The sequence below is a fragment of the Oncorhynchus nerka genome, linkage group LG13 (genome assembly GCF_034236695.1).
Source record: "Oncorhynchus nerka isolate Pitt River linkage group LG13, Oner_Uvic_2.0, whole genome shotgun sequence".
In the NCBI taxonomy this organism is placed as follows: domain Eukaryota; kingdom Metazoa; phylum Chordata; class Actinopteri; order Salmoniformes; family Salmonidae; genus Oncorhynchus; species Oncorhynchus nerka.
Genome location: NC_088408.1, coordinates 90,277,100 through 90,299,681, shown reverse-complemented (window position 1 = coordinate 90,299,681; position 22,582 = coordinate 90,277,100). Strand labels below are relative to the sequence as shown.

At 41.6% G+C, this 22,582-nt stretch overlaps 2 protein-coding genes and 1 long non-coding RNA gene across 6 annotated transcripts; 2 read left to right on the top strand and 1 right to left on the bottom strand.

Moving 5' to 3' along the window:
- Positions 1-753: 753 nt before the first annotated feature.
- Positions 754-4,782, bottom strand: spring1 (SREBF pathway regulator in golgi 1). Its single transcript, XM_065026818.1, has 5 exons — positions 4,059-4,782; positions 3,703-3,859; positions 3,273-3,424; positions 2,869-2,982; positions 754-2,491 (listed from the first exon to the last, which is right to left on the bottom strand). The coding sequence occupies exons 1-5, from the start codon at positions 4,149-4,151 to the stop codon at positions 2,408-2,410; spliced, it is 600 nt and encodes a 199-aa protein (XP_064882890.1). The 5' UTR covers positions 4,152-4,782; the 3' UTR covers positions 754-2,407.
- Positions 4,783-4,817: 35 nt separating this feature from the next.
- On the top strand, positions 4,818-13,454 carry rnft2 (ring finger protein, transmembrane 2). 3 transcript variants are annotated; one of them, XM_029678676.2, is made up of 10 exons: positions 4,818-4,926; positions 5,192-5,271; positions 5,479-5,966; positions 6,287-6,363; positions 6,545-6,645; positions 7,446-7,599; positions 9,683-9,832; positions 10,789-10,854; positions 12,546-12,647; positions 12,890-13,454. In XM_029678676.2, exons 2-10 carry the CDS (start codon positions 5,225-5,227, stop codon positions 13,022-13,024), a joined length of 1,320 nt encoding a protein of 439 aa, XP_029534536.1. In that variant the 5' UTR covers positions 4,818-4,926; positions 5,192-5,224; the 3' UTR covers positions 13,025-13,454. The 3 variants fall into 3 exon arrangements, with proteins under 3 accessions (XP_029534536.1, XP_029534537.1, XP_064882889.1); XM_029678677.2 differs by having other exon boundaries at positions 4,826-4,926; positions 5,163-5,271; XM_065026817.1 differs by lacking the exons at positions 4,818-4,926; positions 5,192-5,271 and having other exon boundaries at positions 5,278-5,966.
- A 2,509-nt stretch (positions 13,455-15,963) lies between these two features.
- Positions 15,964-21,469, top strand: LOC115140336 (uncharacterized). Of its 2 annotated transcripts, XR_003865222.2 has the most exons (5): positions 15,964-16,273; positions 18,117-18,298; positions 18,863-19,026; positions 19,381-19,471; positions 19,817-21,469. It is a non-coding gene; the product is annotated as an uncharacterized LOC115140336 (long non-coding RNA). The 2 variants fall into 2 exon arrangements; XR_003865221.2 differs by having other exon boundaries at positions 15,967-18,298.
- Positions 21,470-22,582: the final 1,113 nt, after the last annotated feature.

Genomic DNA, 22,582 nt, shown 5'->3' with positions numbered 1-22,582 from the left:
TTCCCTTCCCATGTGACAGTCATTAATCAAATAGCCATGAATGAACATTTGTCAGGACCTTAATATATTTTCTAATTACAAGACAGATTCTGTTTTCACAGCCTTCAGGATGATTAATTGTTTAGCTCTGGCTATGTTCCCCAAGTGGATCATTTAAAGGCATGGAGAATTATTATATCTGCAGAGGGCTACTGTGCACTCTATATAGGGGCGGCAGGTAGCCTAGTGGGGAGGCAGGTAGACAAGTGGTTAAAGCATTGGGCCAGTAACCGAAAGGTTACTAGATCGAATCCCCGAGCTGATAAGGTAAAAATATGTTGTTCTGCCCCTGAACAAGGCAGTTAACCCACTGTTCCTAGGCCATCATTGTAAATAAGAATTTGTTCTTCACTGACCAGTTAAATCAAATAAAAATATACCTGCACCCTACATAGTGTATAAATTACAACCACTGAAAGCCCCTTCTTCAAATCAAGCAAGATGCTTCAAGCTCATCAAACACTTCTGAAATTGATGTGACACTGTCCAAGTTTCTCATCCCCCACTTTGTGAAAAAAATAAAAGATGTTTAAAAAGTTTTCATTTTGTCATACTGTATATTAAAATATGCCAATTCTTGTTGATACAGCTCTGACCCCCGATAAACATTATCCAATATATAGAATGCTTTCATAGTGTGAAATACATAAACTTATTTAATAAAATACTGAGAATTATTCTGAAAGGGTCTGCGCAATGTAAACTATGAGCCGATAACTTTCACAGTCACTTTATTAAATAACCAGTCAGTCAATATCCATGCACGACTACACACAAAAGTAGACACATTCTTTATAGTTTGTTTTTATATTCAACAATAAGGACTAAACAACCAATATCAACCTTCCGTATATCGTCAGGCATTAAATACAGACCTTTATAACATGGGTTGTGTTCATTTTGCACCGAACAGACTAAAACATGTGAGACTCAAACATTTTTAAACATTTTCTGTTGCGTGCCCTAATGAATATGACCATAATGTGGAACAATGGCAGCATGAGGTGAATCCTAACTGGTCTAATGAGCCCTGATGATCATCACTGATGAAGTTATGAAGCTATGCACTTATGAAGTGTAAATAATATAGCTATATCACATACAGTATTTGTCCATTGTTGTGAGGTTACGATAGTGTTCTTCAGAGCCATATATAGAGACTGTTACTCTCATTACTTTATCAAAAGGTTCAACATGGCGTCCGTTATTGTCAGTCAAATCCCCTCTATACAGGGTTTGGTGTTCTTGGTAGCTCCCATCTGTTAAGCACCGTATGGTGTCAGACGTTTCAAGGCCATTATGTCGACACAAGATGAAGGGGAATCCCGTCTTCCCACGGAGTATCAAGGTGTGTGTCTTGGCTCTTAGTTGGACTCTTAGTTTTCTTTACATTCTCGTAAGTCCCAGACAACCATTATTAGTTTCTATACAGTCTCGTAAATCCCAGAGGACCGTTATTAGTTTCTATACAGTCTCGTAGGTCCCAGAGGACCGTTATTAGTTTCTATACAGTCTCGTAGGTCCCAGACAACCATTATTAGTTTCTATACAGTCTTGTAGGTCTCAGAGGACCGTTATTAGTTTCAATACAGTCTCGTAGGTCCCAGAGGACCGTTATTAGTTTCTATACAGTCTCGTAGGTCCCAGAGGACCGTTATTAGTTTCTATACAGTCTCGTAGGTCCCAGACGACCGTTATTAGTTTCTATACAGTCTCGTAAGTCCCAGACAACCGTTATTAGTTTCTATACAGTCTCGTAGGTCCCAGAGGACCGTTATTAGTTTCTATACAGTCTCGTAGGTCCCAGAGGACCGTTATTAGTTTCTATACAGTCTCGTAGGTCCCAGAGGACCGTTATTAGTTTCTATACAGTCTCGTAGGTCCCAGAGGACCGTTATTAGTTTCTATACAGTCTCGTAGGTCCCAGAGGACCGTTATTAGTTTCTATACAGTCTCGTAGGTCCCAGAGGACCGTTATTAGTTTCTATACAGTCTCGTAGGTCCCAGAGGACCGTTATTAGTTTCTATACAGTCTCGTAGGTCCCAGAGGACCGTTATTAGTTTCTATACAGTCTCGTAGGTCCCAGAGGACCGTTATTAGTTTCTATACAGTCTCGTAGGTCCCAGAGGACCGTTATTAGTTTCTATACAGTCTCGTAGGTCCTAGAGGACCGTTATTAGTTTCTATAGTCTCGTAGGTCCCAGAGGACCGTTATTCGTTTCTATACAGTCTTGTAGGTCCCAGAGGACCGTTATTAGTTTCTATACAGTCCCGTAGGTCCCAGAGGACCGTTATTAGTTTCTATACAGTCTTGTAGGTCCCAGAGGACCGTTATTAGTTTCTATACAGTATCGTAGGTCCAAACAATCATATAGGCAGGAGTTCGGGTGGACTTTCTCCATAACAGTATTTTGCTTGTGGATTTCTGTAGGTATTTTCATGTTGGACACTCTTCAGGAGCAAAAAGAGAGGGTAAACACAACCATTAGAATGTTTTACATCAATCTCTCTTGCCATCTCTGCATGACAGGATGTGGGTATGGTCAGGGAGTGATCAGAGAACTGGGCCCAGATTCACAAAACCTTAAGAATACATTTCTCATTAACTGCCATTTTTTCGATAAAATCTAGCTAAATCAGTTGCCTAGCAACAAACATCTTAAGAAGCTTCATAAGAAAATCATTCAATCTTGTTGAAGAATTGCACTTACAAACTAACTTATTTTTTTCTTATTTATTAAGAAGCTTCTTACATTTTTGCGTAAGAAGTGTTTTGTGAATCTGGGCAAGGTTATCCTTGTTTGTTTCATGTAGACAACTCAACCTACCTGCGATGAAGTCCGACACTTGGCTAAACACAGCTCAAAGTGGTCCTCCACGGCTGTGAATAGGTTCTGGAAGCCATCTGCAGCTCTGTTCAGGAAACTCTCTAGAAGAGGTTGCTGAGAAGGAGAGAATATGAGAAAGAGAGAGAGAGAGAGAGGAGTAGAGGTGCAACAGTCAGATCAAAATCTGGTAGTTCTCACATAGATTAGTAATAACACAACCACTGCAAAAGGTTCAGATGAAAACAACGTAAAGTTAAAGATGTCAGGGTAAGATAGAGATCTGACTCCATTGCCCGAAAAGCCATGCACCCAAAAGATGTACCTGCAAAAGATGCAAATTCTCATTTGGAACAAAACATTTCGCTGTTGGATGCAGCTCAACAACAGTGCCACAGCTTGAATACCTTATCAGGCTGGAGGCAGCAGGACACACAGTGCTCGTAGATGTTGCAGCAGCCGTTGGCCAGACAGCTTTTACAAATGTACTGTCTTGAGCTGGGGGCATTGACATTACAGCAACCATTCACCAGCAGATCGTTTCTGTCACACACATAACCTGTGGGGACATTCACATGTACAATGGATTAGTGACTTGAATATTGAAGTGTTATTTTATAATACCTCAATGATAGGGGCTTTTCTCACATCATCTTTCCTTAAAACGCATTGGGGAAGAAGAACAGAGGGGAGGGACCTTGGGCATTCTTCTCAAATACGGTTGAAAAGAAGGTGAGGAGATTGTGAGGAATCACAGAAAAAACTGTTGGAGAAAGAGGCGTTATTCCCTAAGGGATAACAAGTGAGTGAATGAGTCCAGTTAGGTTCATAACTCACCCAGTTCATCTGTGAGCAGCGTTTTGCCCTGAATGGAGTTCCGGCACTGAGTGATCTGCCTGCTACTGTTGCCCAGGTTGAACCTGACTTTCCATGGGATCCGGTGATCCGGGTCCCTGGCCTCCAACAGGTTGCGATCCCTTATGGTTCTCTCCTCCTGCATAACACATCACAATATATATCTCACACACACATCTCGTATAGCCAAAAGTCAAGACCTTGCTGCATGACAGATAGTCAGGTGTGGTTTGACAAACTAGTATACCCTAGAGCTGGACCTCATATCAATCAAATGTATTCATAAATCTGTGTTCTGTGGACTAAATATAAACATGAGATGTCAAGAGTTTAAATACCTGTTTCAGGGTGCTGGTTAGGAAGTAGATCAAAGACAGTCCAAACACCACACCTAGCACCCAACGTTTTCTCAGTAACCTTCTTAGCACCATGGCATGACGTTATTGGAAGATCCCTGATTTGATTGCAGCAATGCTAACTAGATAATATTAGCTGGATAAACCATATGGTAGCTAGAAATTTCTGGTTCAACTGGGGTGTCTGGTTATGATTGGCAGTTTAGAAATCACGTTCAATAACTGAGCTTCGTTTGGTCAACACCACAACCTAACCCATTTTGCTGGCTAGTTAGCAAAGCTAGGCAAGAAACCGTGGTAAATAACGTTAGCTAGCTATCTGTATATAAATACGCTGTAGAGAAGGACCACAGCTGTGCTAGTTAGGTAGCTACAAAGTAACGTACACATTCGCTAGCCGTTTAAGATAAAGACTGCTTTGTTAGCCTGCGTCGCTGGAAACAAGCTAACAATGCTAGGCTAACTACTCACCCACCTAGCTAGACTGACAGTTAACATTAGCTAGCTAACGTTACCTGCCGTGAGATGCATTAGCTAGAGTTAGTTGGCTATAACTTTACAAAACAACCCCTACTGACAAATAACATATGTTGTTGACGTTGCCTTCAGATAAATGACCGAGAAAGCTTAGAAAATAAACAATGTTTTCCCCATGAAATCTGACGTCTACCATCAAAACAATTCCCTAACACGGATGTGTGGTGGGAAAGTGAACGCTGATTGGCCGAGTTGAATGTCATTGACGTCATACAGGAAAAACATCGTCGCGAGCCAGGCCAGGCAAGCCGCAGGGGTGTGTAGGCAAAATAACTACATGGGAATGAGAAGAATAAACAAAACGATGATTCAGGTGAGACCAACAATTGCCGTGGACAAATATTAACTAAGAATCATGCATATAAATCATGCAATAGAGAAACCAGTAAACCATTGTACTGTACATGTAAATGGTGGCGTGATGGTGCGACTGCCAACCATCATAGCTAGTTAGCGTTAGCTATCTGCGGTTAGCTAATTGTTGCAATAAAGTCTATCCAACCATCGATACTCTACTTGCGGCGTTGTACTTGTATTCACTTATTGCAGTCTGTGTGTCTGTCTGCACCCCACCATAGCCCTGGATCACTCGGGTATGAACTGGATGTGCCATGCAGAGAAGACACAGCAGCAACACGGATGGCATGCCCTCTGAAAGGTTTGAGTTCACGTCCTAGGACACAGGCATTTGCAGGTTCATCATCACAACCTGAAATTGTGCACTAAAAGAGGATTGAATATATATATTTATATAACTGGTTAACTTCGGGAGCCAAATCCATTGAAAGGCAATGCAAGAAATAAACAATAGACAACAGTCTTTGAACCGTCAAAAGATGCAGCTGATCCTCTCTCTGCTCTCCAGGAGCCGTAGCCAAACCCTTGGATCAGAAAGCAGCCTGGACGAAGGAGGTGTGTTTGACTGCCTGAAACCCGACTCGCCCACCTCCCCCCAGCAGCTCTTCTCCGGCCTGGTCGGGGTCGGGGTTCCCTCGGGATCTGGTGTGCCCTCCGCAAACTTCCAGGCGGCTGGTCTTGTTCTGGGGACTCCTCCAGACGTCTTCATCCAGATGACTGCCTCCTCCAGGGAGGAAGGGGGGCCACACCGCTCTGAGTGTGGGCCCTACCTCCCCCGTCCGCCCCCGCACCATCATCACAACCACCACCACTTCCACCAGCCACTACAGCACCGTACATCCGGAGAGAGGCATGGGAACAGGGAGGAGGCCTCGGAAGACCCCTCTACACCGGCTCCGGCCTTGTCGGAGCTGAAGCCTGTAGTCACCTGGCTACAGAGGGGGTTTCCGTTCATCCTGATCCTCCTGGCTAAAGTGTGTTTTCAGCACAAGCTCGGTAAGACTGGTTTTAGATCGCAATAAAAAAAAAAAGGTGACTCTACACGTGTGTAGTAATACCAATACTACACTGATATACTACACTGAAATAAATACTATACTGATAAATACCTCACTGATATAAATACTACACATATATACTAGACTGATATAAAGACTACACTAATGACAATGTTTTTGTTAGTAGTTGCTTGGTAATTGTATAGTATTGGAGTCGGTCGTTTTGTGGAATAAGTAGAATAAGGAAAATGTGGAAACTTTGGACGTGTCAGATACTGTGTGTGACTGACTGGTAACTCTTCTGTTTCTCTCTGGTAGGTATTGCTGTCTGTATTGGGATGGCCAGCACGTTTGCCTTCGCCAATTCATCATTCAAGCACCAGGTGTCACTACGGGTAATTTTCACCTTTTGTACAACTTTGATATGAGAGCATAACTCTTGATACTTTTTATAAACATTATTTGAGTGTTATCGATCTATGTAAATAGCTAGCCCGAGAGAAAGTGAGAATATGCGTACATTGGTGATTAGTAAAGTATTTGATTATTTACTATTTGTCTATCTGTGCATATCAGGAGGAGAGATCTGTGGTTGTAGCTCTCTGGATGATCATGTTCCTATCTGGAAACATAGTGTATCTCTACTACACATTCAGTGCTGAGGAGCTGTACAACAGGTAGGGTAAAACCATGTCTTGTGGTTCTTTCTTATGATATTGCACTGAGAACCTTACATTGCACTGAAAACCTTACATTGCACTGAAGACTTTACATTGCACTAAAAACCCAACATTGTCAACCACCCAATATTTAGGCCTAATGGTTTACAGTTGGCTGACATTGACATTTACTTCTTTGATATTATTTTCTTTCTCATCGATCTGTATACAGTATGACTGTGGTAATTTTTTCATTCAGTTTTGTCCTTTTTGTTGTTGTAATATGATTTTCATTGTCTTTAGGTTATGTTACCATGTGCCTTCTTGTCCTGTGAGTATTGATTTTCGTTTATCATTTCACCTGTTTTCACATTTTGTTTTGTCCTTCACATTTTGTTTTGTCCTCCACATTTTGTTTTGTCCTCCACATTTTGTTTTGTCCTCCACATTTTGTTTTGTCCTCCACATTTTGTTTTGTCCTCCACATTTTGTTTTGTCCTTCACATTTTGTTTTGTCCTCCACATTTTGTTTTGTCCTTCACATTTTGTTTTGTCCTCCACATTTTGTTTTGTCCTCCACATTTTGTTTTGTCCTTCACATTTAGTTTTGTCCTCCACATTTTGTTTTGTCCTCCACATTTTTAATCATGTTGTTAATTTTTGTTACTGTCTTCTGTTGATCCATGAATGTGTCCCTTGTAACCATTAGAGACTAGACCAGACATAAGGTATCACATCCATCCACAATCAAACCTCAACCTGTAAAGTACTGAAATCTGTCTCATCTCTGCCCCCCCCCCCCCAAAAAAAAAACTCAGTCTGATGTTTGCAAAGCCCAACATAAACAGCTTTGACTTCTTTGATCTAATCTGGGCGGTGGGGATCACCGACTTTGTTCTCAAGTACTTTACAATCGGCCTGAAGTGCTTCATCCTGTTTCTACCCAAGATCCTCCTGGCCTTCAAATCCAGGGTAAGAGCCTGTGTTAGTGTGTTTTTATATTCATCAAAGTTTTTACTGTTTTCCTTAGGGTTACAGCTAGTGTGTGTTTTATATTCATTAAAGTTTCCCTCATGTCCTTGGGGTCACAGTGTGGGAGTGTGTGTATTGATGTCTTATCCACATGACAGTTTTGCTTATAATAACCTGTGGTCACAGAAATAGTGTGTGTCTGTGATTGTGTATGTGTTCTATCAGTGTGCAGGTTTTGCACCTGGGGCTCACAGTATGTTTTGACAAGTGATTTATACATACACTAGATGACTGATAGGGGGCGCTGTGTTGAGGCCACCGTGCCTCCATATTGGCATTCCTATACCGTTGTAAAATATATTCTGGAATCTATAGAAATGCATTTATTAATGTCTATTTGTTTTTGCCATATTTATTCTGTTACAGACACCTTAATGCATACTTTTAAATTACATGTGAGCTAAACATATATTTTAAAAATATATAAAAATGTTTGCTTAAACTATATCTTTTTGAGATTACTAATGCCACTGGCCCCACTACAACAACAAATATTAAATACATGTAATTTTGACCATGAAACATTTAATTGAAATACTGTAGAATTCCATTAATTCCTATGGACGGCTGCTCCTACTGGTGGCTTCAAAGCCTCTCGATGGCCAGTACATAAAATCAGCAATCCAGGGTTTATATACATCATTGGTTTTGACTCGGCTAATAAACAGGCCAATCGGAGAATTAGGCGGCTGCCAGTGAGCTCATTCATCCTGGGGGACTGCAGGGGTGAGGTCATCACTCCCTTGGGCTGGACCATTACTGTGGTGTGTGTGTGTGCTCCCACTACCCCTCACTTTCGGCTGCTGGGGAAGCCCACGCCACGCAATCACTAAACCGACCGACCGACCCCCACCTCAGCCTCCATCCTCTGCCCCCCCTTACAGAAAAAGACACGCCAGACTCATGTACATTGATTTATTATTTGATTTAGTTTGCTCTGCTGTTTCTTCAACATTGCTCCTTGGCTGGCTACATTGTTGGCACTGTCAGTGCACTCCACTCGAGGGAAATGTATTTTCTAGTATCCATGCATCCACTTGAAGCAAGATTTAATGAAAACATGTTTTTAGCAGCTGAGGGGGATAACTCATAACAGTGGCGTACCCTAACTGCTGGTTAGGTTTTGATTGGTAGTCTGAGAGGTCAGCGTCACTAATGAAAAAAACCCAGCAGGAAGTCCCAGAATGTGTTGGAACTGCTGCCATGGCTCAAAGTTTCTGGCTGGAGTCCAGATTTTGTTTGACACATCCAGTGTGTGTGTGTGGGGGGGGGCAACAATGAGGAAAGATGAATTTCCTGCTTGCGGAGGTCTCCCACCCTCAGTGTCTCTGCTACAGGGTTTCCAACCCAGAGTGATTAATCTCTGTCAAGTGATATCCACATAACCATTATACATACTGTGATGCCACTGGGAATCCATTTCCTGTTAGTGTTAGCCTTCTGTTTTTGAACCCCCCCCCCACTCCTCCCACACACACAGCAACAACAGGAACAGTACTGTCGCCTTGTCCTCCTGGCTTCCCCTGTGGCATCCATTGGAGAGCGAGGAGGAGTGGCCTCTTAAAGAAAAGATGGCTGCCCCCGCAGGTTGACTTGCCTAGGGCTGAACTGTGTGGGTAGCAGGTGAAGAGAGCCGAGTGGCTGCCAGTTTCTCTTGCAGTGTGGGGAAATTGCCTTTACTGCTGTGAAGCTGCAGCCTGCGGAGCCCTCGCCGGTGGCCATGCTTAGGCTGGAGCTTGTTGCTTGCAGTGTGCTGCTGCTCAACAGATAGGACTAGAGCTAGCCTTATATGTGCTGCTTTTTGGCCGTTTACTTAACTTAATGAAAAACTGACTCTATATTGAGGAAATATACACTTGTCTTTGAAGATTAAAATTAGTTTGTGATGAAACCTCTTTTTTTTCTGTATTTCTCTTTTTCACACCATCTCAAACCACAGACATTGTTCAGATGGAACATAAAACATGTATTACATGCATTTCCAATGTCTTATCAGTGTCCTCCATGTGTGTGTATGTCGCAGGGTAAGTTCTACCTGGTGATAGAGGAGCTGAGTCAGTTGTTCAGGGCCTTAGTGCCCATCCAGCTGTGGTACAAGTACATCATGGGAGAGGACCCGTCCACCAGCTACTTCCTAGGAGCCATGCTCATTATCAGCTACAGCCTCTGCAAGGTAACGTAGCGCTAATATAACTCACCCACAGCCTCCACAATGTAACGTAGCGCTAATATAACTCACCCACAGCCTCCACAAGGTAACGTAGCGCTAATATAACTCACCCACAGCCTCTACAAGGTAACGTATAGCTAATATAACTCACCCACAGCCTCCACAAGGTAACGTAGCGCTAATATAACTCACCCACAGCCTCTACAAGGTAACGTAGCGCTAATATAACTCACCCACAGCCTCTACAAGGTAACGTAGCGCTAATATAACTCACCCACAGCCTCTACAAGGTAACGTAGCGCTAATATAACTCACCCACAGCCTCTACAAGGTAACGTAGCGCTAAAATAACTCACCCACAGCCTCTACAAGGTAACGTAGCGATAAAATAACTCACACTCCTTTATGTGTAGGTGGTGGTAGTTATATTCAATGTTGTTGGAGTAGCCTGTTCAATGGAGTCCTATTCAGTTATATTCAACTCTGTATATTTAATGGAGTTATTGGTATTGTGATTGCTAAATGTGGGTGGGTGGGGGTAGTGTATGTGCAAGAAATGCATGATAAATAGGCTAAAGCTTGAAGACATCATGGGTGGCTACAGCTTTGAAATTATTATGGGTTGAGATGAGACACTGGAGAAATTTAGTCATAGTTGTTCATAGATGTGTGTCCTCAGAAGGTTGCAAAATGGGACAGGACACTGCACCTCACTGAGTGGTTAAAGAATAGAACATTTCATTCAGTTAAGAATAGAAAAGGAACCAAAATATATTGACCTAGTAAAGAATTGTGTTAGTTAGAAAGAACGTCATAAGTTAGAATTTTGTAATGTTTTCAGGATAATATTCAGTGGTCACCAACCCTGTTCCTGGAAAGCTGGAGGTGCAGGTTTTTTTTCCATCCCTGCACTAATGCACCCGATTCTAGAGCCTTGACTGTTTGTGTTTATCTTTCAGTCGTTTGACCTCTGTGGACGAGTATCAGCCATACGCAAGGCCATGGCAATTCTCTGCAGTTCTCAGGTGAGAAATTATTACTTTTTGTAAATACAAGTATCTGGGTCAATTGGCAGCCCACTTCACTATCCTATAGCCATTGAAGTAATATTTCTAGCTAAAGTAGTACACCTTCAACTGTCAACTGGTTGTGCCTGATCTTGCACTCTGATTGAGTTATATTACTACATATACATTATTAGAATGCATAACATATACAGTGTTGCAAAAAAGTATTTAGTCAGCCACCAATTGTGCAAGTTCTCCCACTTAAAAAGATGAGAGAGGCCTGTAATTTTCATCATAGGTACACTATGACAGACAAAATGAGAAAAAAAATCCAGAAAATCACATTGTAGGATTTTTTATGAATTTATTTGCAAATTATGGTGGAAAATAAGTATTTGGTCAATAACAAAAGTTTATCTCAATACTTTGTTATATACCCTTTGTTGGCAATGACAGAGGTCAAACGTTTTCTGTAAGTCTTCACAAGGTTTTCACACACTGTTGCTGGTATTTTGGCCCATTCCTCCATGCAGATTTCCTCTAGAGCAGTGATGTTTTGGGGCTGTTGCTGGGCAACACGGACGTTCAACTCCCTCCAAAGATTTTCTATGGGGTTTAGATCTGGAGACTGGCTAGGCCACATCAGGACCTTGAAATGCTTCTTACGAAGCCACTCGTTTGTTGCCTGGGCGGTGTGTTTGGGATCATTGCCATGCTGAAAGACCCAGCCACATTTCATCTTCAATGCCCTTGCTGATGGTAGGCTTTGTTACTTTGGTCCCAGCTCTCTGCAGGTCATTCACTAGGTCCTCCCGTGTGGTTCTGGGATTTTTGCTCACCGTTCTTGTGATCATTTTGACCCCACGGGGTGAGATCTTGCGTGGAGCCCCAGATCGAGGGAGATTATCAGTGGTCTTGTATGTCTTCCATTTCCTAATAATTGCTCCCACTGTTGATTTCTTCAAACCAAGCAGCTTACCTATTGCAGATTCAGTCTTCCCAGGCTGGTGCAGGTCTACAATTTTGTTTCTGGTGTCCTTTGACAGCTCTTTGGTCTTGGCCATAGTAGAGTTTGGAGTGTGACTGTTTGAGCTTGTGGACAGGTGTCTTTTATACTGATATCAAGTTCAAACAGGTGCCATTAATACAGGTAACGAGTGGAGGACAGAGGAGCCTCTTAAAGAAGAAGTTACAGGTCTGTGAGAGCCAGAAATCTTGCTTGTTTGTAGGTGACCAAATACTTATTTTCCACCATAATTTGCAAATAAATTAATAAAAAATCCTACAATGTGATTTTCTGGATTTTTTTTCCCATTTTGTCTGTCATAGTTGAAGTGTACCTATGATGAAAATTACAGGCCTCTCTCATCTTTTTAAGTGGGAGAACATGCACAATTGGTGGCTGACAAAATACTTTTTTGCCCCACTGTACACTGAGTTGACCCTGTATGGAATGGGAATGTAAACATTTACATTTAAAAAATATATATTATTTAGTAATTTAGTAGACACTCTTATCCAGAGCGACGTGCAGGAGCAATTAGGGTTTAAGTGCATTGGTCAAATGGCACATCGACCGATTTTTCACCTATTTGGCTCGGGGATTCGAAACCAGCAAACGTTTGGTTATCGGCAGCCTCTCGGTTAACCGCTAGCCTACCTGCCTGTTTCTCTTTGTGACCACCTAGTTGCTGCTCTATCACCCACAGAGTTATGGTGTGAGAGCCAGCAGCCAGCAGTGCAGTGAAGCCGGAGACGTGTGTGCTATTTGTCAGGGCGACTTCAGAGACCCCATCGTTCTTCTCTGTCAGGTGAGGGGACATATATGAACCCATGGCCCTGTCTCTAGCTACTATCCTCACTAGTATGTTATTCACTGCTAAGAGTTCTATGTTACATTTGTGTCAGGTTGTCATTTTTTACCAACAGCTGATTGTGTGATATTGTGGGCAATCTGTGGTGTAGACAGTAAGTAGAGTAGTGTCATGTCATGGATGAAGGAGTGCATGTAACGTTAAACTTAATTTTGTCTGTCTGTCTCTCTCCCCTATAGCATGTGTTCTGTGAGGAGTGCCTGTGTCTGTGGTTCGACCGTGAGCGAACGTGCCCCCTGTGTCGATCTGCGGTCATAGAGACCCTGCACTGCTGGAAGGACGGCACCACCTCTGCCCACGTCCAGATCTACTAGTGATTGATGGCCAGATGCCCACCAGACACTGGGTGGCACTATGGAGTCCAATTTAGTATGCCATTAATGTATCAAGTCAGTTACTATACCTTCTCTACACCGCTGTCACTATCACACTGCTTGTCTAAGTTTGGCTTCTTGCAAAGAAATAGAATATTAACTTATCTCAGTGTGACCCAGCACCATGTGGTATGGGTAAGTATTCTGGCAAAGGGTACCTATAGTAGTATCTCAGTGCAACAATTGCTTGTTTGCTCATGTATTTAGTTTTATTTAGTTACTTATGCATTTCACCTGATTTGTAGTGTAGATTCAGCTTATGTTTAATGACATTATTTAAAATACAAAAACTTTATAGAAAAAGTCACAGGTTCTGTTGTCTTTCATTGTGTATCAGACTTTCCAATTAAACCATGGTTTATGCAGTATTGTTCAGCATTTATTGAATGTTTGTCACGATATTGCTCATTGTATAATAATGATAGCATGAATGCATTTTTACTTTTCAAACTTTTATTATCTAGATTGAGTACAGAATTCACAATGTAATACATATTTAAATAGCATGTAAAGAACACATTCTTTATAAAAGACACAGATTCAGCACTGCAATTGAAAACTACAGTTTTTGTGATCTATAAAAACAGCTTATGACTGTAAACATAAATAGCATGCCCTTATATTTGCACAGGGTTTTTTTGCACGGTTTCATTAACATTATCTGCATGAACACTGCTACAAAATGCTGAGCCCCCAAGACAATTTCAAAAGTTCCAAGAAATGTAACAGTTAATGTATTCCCCTTTCTCCAGTCATCAGCCCACAGCATTATTCATCTAATAAAAATAAATGACTATAAAAACAAAAAAACGGTAGGAAAAAAATCGTATCAAAATGGATTTTCATCTGTAGTGATGGTAGACTTTACATGGTCTATAATTATTACAGAAGCTTATCTAACAAGTTCCACTGAGCCCCAAGAATGCCCATCACAAGAGACAATGCGCCTAAAAGTAGGCTGCACGCGTTCTTAAATGTATGTTTTTTGCATACCAATAGGATATTTCAGTTAGGTAATTGACATCGTATATAGTGCATCGATAATTCAAGTGTAAATTCATCAACGTATGACAGTTGCGTGGGCAATATAAGTACGTTTTTCCTTTGGTAACCGTCGGGGGAGAATGACATCACCGTTCCTTACTCGGAAGAACCGCCAGACATTGAGTGATGATAAAAGTTACATCAATTCATATCTGAATACAAATTCATTCAAAGCAATGAGTCAAATGATCTAATAAATGGGGGAAAAGCGTACCGCGAAATGTATTCACGCAGTACTGTATCTTAGACCCAAATGTCCTAAAGTATTATTTGAATTGAAAATGTTACTCAATCTCTGTGACATAATGTTATGTCACCTGAATTCAGAAGCACAACATTTTCCTTAGCCAACATAAAGTACAAATAATATATGTCCTTTGATTTTGGTCAGATTCGTTATTTTTCAAATCCCTGTTCCTAACAGTCTTGCTGCATGTGTGGCATGTTTATCATGATGACATGTCAGTGTGCACGCTGGACCTCGGCGCTCTGGGGCTGACTGGCTGGCATCCATTTTCTCAGTGCAAATATTCTGACAGCTTTCTCTCCTCTTCGGGATCATCTAAAATGGATAAATACATTCAAACGTTAGTGCATTGTAAACATTTAGTTCATATTTAGATTTTTTTCATAATCTTTGAATAGTCCAACATAGTTTTGCTTATGAACAACTAAATTATACATACTCAAATTGTAAATAAACTACAGCTTACACCAACTATAGCTACATATTTATAACCGCAATTTACCTGCTGAACATTGTTGGGGAAAGTTGACAATCAACCATCTATACTCGCAACCAAGTTTGTTTGCTTTACTCATATGCTGCGTTCAAAGCAACTCGAAACTGGGAACTCGGAAATCTCCGACTTCAGACTTCAGTGAGTTCAAAACAACTGGGAACTCGGACAAAAACGAGCTCCGACTGAATTTTTTTTATTTTTACGGTCATTCAACTCGGAATTCGAACTCGGGAACTCGGGCCTCTTTCCAATGCTCCGACTTTCCGACCAAAAGATTACCGACGTCATGATTTGACCTCGTATTTTTCCGAGTTCCCAGTTGTTTTGAAAGTGGCAATAGTGATGACGCGTACCTGTGAAGCTTACCGGTTGCTGGTTTTGCCTTTGCAGTGTCTCGCACCTAGAGGTGTCGCTTTCTGATAAAGAGCATGAGGACGGTGATTTGTATTGCTGTGCATACAAAACGTTTAAAGTAGACTTTTCTATTAAACTCCAGTTTATCGTAATATCTGTTGTCTCGAGAGCCAACCGTCCAGGTTTTATCCATCTCGTCCCCGATCCTCCGGAGGCGGGAGGCGAGCGACTGGGTCCCGGAGCATGGTGAGGGTCCTTGGGCACATATAATCGAGTCACCGGGTAGAGGCAGAGGCTGGTCTATCGGGAGCCAGCACATGTTCTCAAAAAATCTATTTATATTTATTATCTGTCCTTGTCCCCTCCTCTTAGCCACTCATCGGTAATACGATCCTCTTTACTGTACGGATCAGATCTGGACTGTGTTGTTTCACTCTCTCTCTTTCTTATATTATTCATGATTAAAGAGTCACATGGTGTGAGGGGTTTACATCATATTCTCCCAAAAGAGAGGTAATCATTAACTCTTAAAAACCCGTCGTCTCATTTTATCCGCATAGGCTTTTGTTTGATATAATGGTCAAAGAGAGGTCTAGTTGAATAATCATAGGATTTAAAATAATAAGTATAATACATTTGAGAGTACTGTACCTAGAAAGTATACAATCGGGATCATAAACCTTTTTCTTTAATAATTGTGTATTTTCATTTAAACTTTATTCATTGTACACGTTATTCTTTGTTGTAATTAAAATATGAAACAATCCACTATTACAGACCGATGCGCCCATAATAAACTGAGGAATTACATTTTGTGGAACTAATCTGATAGCAAAGTCTCTAGTCGGACAGGTTTTGGTACAGGACTTCACTCTTTTTTGTTTTGAGATGGGCTAGCTACAAAAATGTTAACCCTACCGCTTTGTTATTTTGTCTAAAAATAACAAGTTAAAGATATATGTTGTTGTAACAATGGTAGAAAATATGGCAGCGTTTGCAGAGCGTTTGAAGCAAGAACTGACAAACAACATACCCGCACATTGATTCGGTACCGGTACCCCTGTATATAGACTCGTTATTGTTATTTTATTGTGTTACTTTTTTCCTTCCGTTTTCATATATATTTTTGAAAATAATTTCTTAACTACTTTTAAAAACAGTTCTGCATTGTTGGTTAAGGGCTTGTACAGTATTGGCCAAAAGTTTTGAGAATGACACAAATATTAATTTTCACAAAGTCTGCTGCCTCAGTTTGTATGATGGCAATTTGCATATACTCCAGAATGTTATGAAGAGTGATCAGATGGATTGCAATTAATTGCAAAGTCCCTCTTTGCCATGCAAATGAACTGAATCACCAAAAAACATTTCCACTGCATTTCAGCCCTGCCACAAAAGGACCAGCTAACATCATGTCAGTGATTCTCTCGTTAACACAGGTGTGAGTGTTGACGATGACAAGGCTGGAGATCACTTTGTCATGCTGATTGAGTTTGAATAACAGACTGGAAGCTTCAAAAGGAGGGTGGTGCTTGGAATCATTGTTCTTCCTCTGTCAACCATGGTTACCTGCAAGGAAACACGTGCCGTCATCACTGCTTTGCACAAAAAGGGCTTCACAGGCAAGGATATTGCTGCCAGTAAGATTGCACCTAAATCAACCATTTATCGGATCATCAAGAACTTCAAGGAGAGCGGTTCAATTGTTGTGAAGGCTTCAGGGCGCCCAACAAAGTCCAGCAAGCGCCAGGACCGTCTCCTAAAGTTGATTCAGCTGCGGGATCGGGTCACCACCAGTACAGAGCTTGCTCAGGATTGGCAGCAGGCAGGTGTGAGTGCATCTGCACGCACAGTGAGGCAAAGACTTTTGGAGGATGTTCTGGTGTCAAGAAGGGCAACAAAGAAGCCACTTCTCTCCAGGAAAAACATCAGGGACGGACTGATATTCTGCAAAAAGGTACAGGGATTGGACTGCTGAGGACTGGGGTAAAGTTATTTTCTCTGATGAATCCCCTTTCCGATTGTTTGGGGCATTCGGAAAAAAGCTTGTCCGGAGAAGACAAGGTGGGCGCTACCATCAGTCCTGTGTCATGCCAACAGTAAAGCATCCTGAGACCATTCATGTGTGGGGTTGCTTCTCAGCCAAGGGAGTGGGCTCACTCACAATTTTGCCTAAGAACACAGCCATGAATAAAGAATGTTACCAACACATCCTCCGAGAGCAACTTCTCCCAACCATCCAGGAACAGTTTGGTGATGAACAATGCCTTTTCCAGCATGATGGAGCACCTTGCTATAAGGCAAAAGTGATAACTAAGTGGCTCGGGGAACAAAATATCGATGTTTTGGGTCCATGGCCAGGATACTCCCCAGACCTTAATCCCATGGAGAACTTGTGGTCAATCCTCAAGAGGCGGGTGGACAAACAAAAACCCAACAAATTCTTACAAACTCCAAGCATTGATTATGCAAGAATGGGCTGCCATCAGTAAGGATGTGGCCCAGAAGTTAATTGACAGCATGCCAGGGCAGATTACAGAGGTCTTGAAAAATACTGTAACTGTCAATAAAAGTCTTTGACACTTATGAAATGCTTGTAATTATACTTCAGTATTCCATAGTAACATCTGACAAAAATATATAAAGACAATGAAGCAGCAAACTTCGTGGAAATTCATATTTGTGTCATTCTCAAAACTTTTGGCCACGACTTGTTGTATTCGGTGTATGTGACAAATACAATTTGATTTCATATAAACGACGAGCAACCGAACTCCAATGGTGACTCTCTTGGCCAACCAAGTCGGGAGGACTCTGAAAATAAGATGTTTTGTGAAAACGTAAGTGGACCAGAAAGAAGACAGAAGCATGTGTCATCTGCAACTTTACAGGGGAACAGTGAACGAGAAGAGGACCAACCACAATGTATCGATAGCCCGAGGGCTTTCTTGGTGGAAGGACCAGTCCCTTGTTGGAGAGGATTCAAGAGGAGAGGATACGAAGGAAGAGACAATACCACAGTGTGAAAGTTAACAAGGCAAACAAATTGGTGGATCAATTCAATCAAGACCTGGTAAGATGATGTCGAGGATGATCATGACAATTCCACCAGTAGAGGTAGCCTACCTACCACTTCATTAAGTGGAACTCAATTTCATTGCTGATTTACTTGTTTTTTTTGCAGAATGAGATAAATGACATTCCCTTCTTTGACTTTGAGTCGCCCTATGAGTTAGCCCCGAATATCTTCCAATATCTCAGACGGACAGAGTTGGGATGATGTGCTCAGGTAAACTTGGTGAAATTGGTGAAAGCACCAATTTGTAAGTCGCTCTGGATAAGAGCGTCTGCTAAATGACTTAAATGTAAAATGTAAATGTAAACTAAGATCATGATCAGATCCGTCAGTTATATAAAACTCAGAGACTACTCTGTTTTCACTTGAAGCATAAGTAGACCTGAACAGACCGCACACTGTTTTGTGCAACCCTAATGTGACGTAGGCCCTAGTAAGTGATGATGACCACTATCCAACATGTCCCCTTCAATATCCTCTCCAGGTCAGCAAGATGTGTAGTATAAGTACACCGTTCTACTTTGTTGTACCTAGTGATGATCACTCAATATGCTTTCACAGGTTCCACGGCGTGGGCCGTCCTGACGTAGGACGATGTGTTGTCATTTAGGATGTGTCTGGAGAATGGTTATCACCACGGTACCGCTGTCTCTGACTCCCCCTGTTGGAAGAACACACTACGAGACTGCAGGAACTCTGAGAACACTGTGCGCTCCAACTGGGAGGTAGGAGACGGCTTGGCTTGATAGGGGTGTGTGTCTGACTGCTTGGCTGTGTGTGTGGCACTTTAACTCAATGCATTTTTTTAGATAACACTTCATCTGAATTTGCCCTTAAACCTGTGTAACTATACAATATTAACTTAAACCTGTGTAACTATACAATATTAACTTAAACCTGTGTAACTATACAATATTAACTTAAACCTGTGTAACTATACAATATTAACTTAAACCTGTGTAATAATACAGTATTCACTTAAACATGTGTAACTATACAGTATTCATTGTAGTAATAACATTGTAATTACATGGACCCCGATAAACAACATTTCGACTTGCATGTCTTTCTACTCCTAGAATCGTGTTGGATCAATCAGCTAACTGCAGTATGACCTTTGAGAAGGTGCTGTGTGACATCAGTTCCTGTGACAGCTATGTTGTTGCCGATGTAAGATATATAACCTGTATATAACCTGTTTTCAGTGTCAGAAGGGGCAAGCAGCTGTGTTGATCAGCACATTTCCAGCCTAATGAAGGGAGATCAATAGACATTGAGCTGCTGTTTTGACTCTGTACTAAAAGAGACCACCACTTGTCTTTGAACTCCTTTTGTTCATGTTATTTTAATTCAACCTGTTGCGAAAACACAATAGACTTCAGCCTCTATGTTATGTCCCTTACAGCTATGGATTCTCACATGAAGTAAGCTACTTAAATTCAACTGGGTCCGGTGTACAGTAGGATGATAGCGTGACTTGAGCTGCTGAAATGAGTCTGTTAAATGTTGTTTCAGGAGGCTGGGGCCCACAGGGAGTGGTCTGATTAAATTCTCCTCTGGCGCCGGTGAACTCTGGCTGGATCCCAAAAGGCACTCTATTCCCTACGTACAGAGACAGAGGGCTGCCTGCTGCAGCAAATTGTATTCACCCAGAATATCATGTCTTCCCCCTCAGGAGGCTGAAAATATTTGGCATAGGCCCTTAGATCCTCAAAAAGTATTACAGCTACACCATCGAGAGCATCTTTACTGGCTGCATCACCACTTGGTATGGTAAATGCACCACCCTTGACTGCAAAGTGCTACATAGGGTGATGCGGACAGCCTAGCACATCGCTGGGCCGAGTTCCGTGCCATCCAGGACCTCTATATCAGGCGGTGCCAGAGGAAGGCTCGAAGAATTGCCAAAGACTCCAGCCACCTAGTCAAAAGTTTGGACACACCTTCTCATTCAAGGGTTTTTCTTTATTTTTACTATTGTCTACGTTGTAGAATAATAGTGAAGACATCAAAACTATGAAATAACACATATGGAATCATGTAGTAACCAAAAAGTGTTAAATAAATATATTTTATATTTGAGATTCTTCAAAGTGGCCACCCTTTGCCATGATGACAGCTTTGCACACTTGGCATTCTCTCAACCAGCTTCATGAGGTAGTCACCTGGAATGGATTTCAATTAACAATTGAGCCTTGTTAAACATCATTTGCTGCTGTGCCTCTGTTCTTTATTTTACTCTTATTATCATCTTTCCTGATGTCTTGTCACTTTACCCTGCCTTCATGTACATATCAACCTCAAATACCTTATTATTATCTGTCCTGATGCCTAGTCACTTTACCCTGCCTTCATGTACATATCAACCTCAAATACCTTATTATTATCTGTCCTGATGCCTAGTCACTTTACCTTGCCTTCATGTACATATCAACCTCAAACAGCTTATTATTATCTGTCCTGATGCCTAGTCACTTTACCTTGCCTTCATGTACATATCAACCTCAAATAGCTTATTATTATCTATCCTGATGCCTAGTCACTTTACCCTGCCTTCATGTACATATCAACCTCAAATACCTTATTATTATCTGTCCTGATGCCTTGTCACTTTACCCTGCCTTCATGTACATATCTACCTCAAATACCTTATTATTATCTGTCCTGATGCTTAGTCACTTTACCCTGTCTTCATGTACATGTCTACCTCAAATACCTCGTACACATGCACATTGATCTGGTACTGGTACTCCCTGTATATAGCTTCACATTCATCTGGTAGTGGTATTCTCTGTATATAGCTTCACATTGATCTGGTACTTGTACTCCCTGTATATAGCTTCACATTCATCTGGTAGTGGTATTCTCTGTATATAGCTTCACATTCATCTGGTACTTGTACTCCCTGTATATAGCTCCACATTGATCTGGTACTGGTATTCTCTGTATATAGCTCCACATTGATCTGGTACTGGTATTCCCTGTATATAGCTTCACATTGATCTGGTACTGGTACTCCCTGTATATAGCTCCACATTGATCTGGTACTCCCTGTATATAGCTCCACATTGATCTGGTACTCCCTGTATATATCTCCACATTGATCTGGTACTCCCTGTATATAGCTCCACATTGATCTGGTACTCCCTGTATATAGCTTTACATTGATCTGGTACTGGTACTCCTTGTATTTTTATTTTTTTATTTCACCTTTATTTAACCAGGTAGGCAAGTTGAGAACAAGTTCTCATTTACAATTGCGACCTGGCCAAGATAAAGCAAAGCAGTTTGACACATACAACGACACAGAGTTACACATGGAGTAAAACAAACATACAGTCAATAATACAGTATAAACAAGTCTATATACAATGTGAGCAAATGAGGTGAGAAGGGAGGTAAAGGCAAAAAAAAGGCCATGGTGGCAAAGTGAATACAATATAGCAAGTAAAACACTGGAATGGTAGATTTGCAGTGGAAGAATGTGCAAAGTAGAAATAAAAACAATGGGGTGCAAAGGAGCAAAATAAAATAAATACAGTAGGGAAAGAGGTAGTTGTTTGGGCTAAATTATAGGTGGGCTATGTACAGGTGCAGTAATCTGTGAGCTGCTCTGACAGTTGGTGCTTAAAGCTAGTGAGGGAGATAAGTGTTTCCAGTTTCAGAGATTTTTGTAGTTTGTTCAGTCATTGGCAGCAGAGAACTGGAAGGAGAGGCGGCCAAAGAAAGAATTGGTTTTGGGGGTGACCAGAGAGATATACCTGCTGGAGCGCGTGCTACAGGTGGGTGATGCTATGGTGACCAGCGAGCTGAGATAATTGGGGACTTTACCTAGCATGACATGGAGCCAGTGGGTTTGGCGACGAGTATGAAGCGAGGGCCAGCCAACGAGAGCGTACAGGTCGCAATGATGGGTAGTATATCTTTCAGAACATCAGCTGATTGGATTTGGGAGAAGGAGAAATGGGGAAGGCTTGGGCGAGTTGCTGTGGGGGGTGCAGTGCTGTTGACCGGGGTAGGAGTAGCCAGGTGGAAAGCATGGCCAGCCGTAGAAAAATGCTTGTTGAAATTCTCAATTATAGTGGATTTATCAGTGGTGACAGTGTTTCCTATCTTCAGTGCAGTGGCAGCTGTATATAGCTCCACATTGATCTGGTACTCCCTGTATATAGCTCCACATTGATCTGGTACTCCCTGTATATAGCTCCACATTGATCTGATACTGGTACTCCCTGTATATAGCTTCATATTGATCTGGTACTGGTACTCCTTGTATATAGA

What these genes read in the sequence shown, in the direction of transcription:
- rnft2 (XM_065026817.1), top strand. Translation starts at nt 5,405, where the DNA reads ATGCAAGAAATAAACAATAGACAACAGTCTTTGAACCGTCAAAAGATG. An exon ending in GTGTTTTCAGCACAAGCTCG is followed by an intron (nt 5,967 to 6,286) that starts GTAAGACTGGTT and finishes TCTCTCTGGTAG; the next exon opens with GTATTGCTGTCTGTATTGGG. An exon ending in TCAGCTACAGCCTCTGCAAG is followed by an intron (nt 9,833 to 10,788) that starts GTAACGTAGCGC and finishes TTTATCTTTCAG; the next exon opens with TCGTTTGACCTCTGTGGACG.
- spring1 (XM_065026818.1), bottom strand. Translation starts at nt 4,151, where the DNA reads ATGGTGCTAAGAAGGTTACTGAGAAAACGTTGGGTGCTAGGTGTGGTG. An exon ending in GCTGCCTCCAGCCTGATAAG is followed by an intron (nt 2,983 to 3,272) that starts GTATTCAAGCTG and finishes TCTCCTTCTCAG; the next exon opens with CAACCTCTTCTAGAGAGTTT. An exon ending in AGTGTCGGACTTCATCGCAG is followed by an intron (nt 2,492 to 2,868) that starts GTAGGTTGAGTT and finishes TTGCTCCTGAAG; the next exon opens with AGTGTCCAACATGAAAATAC.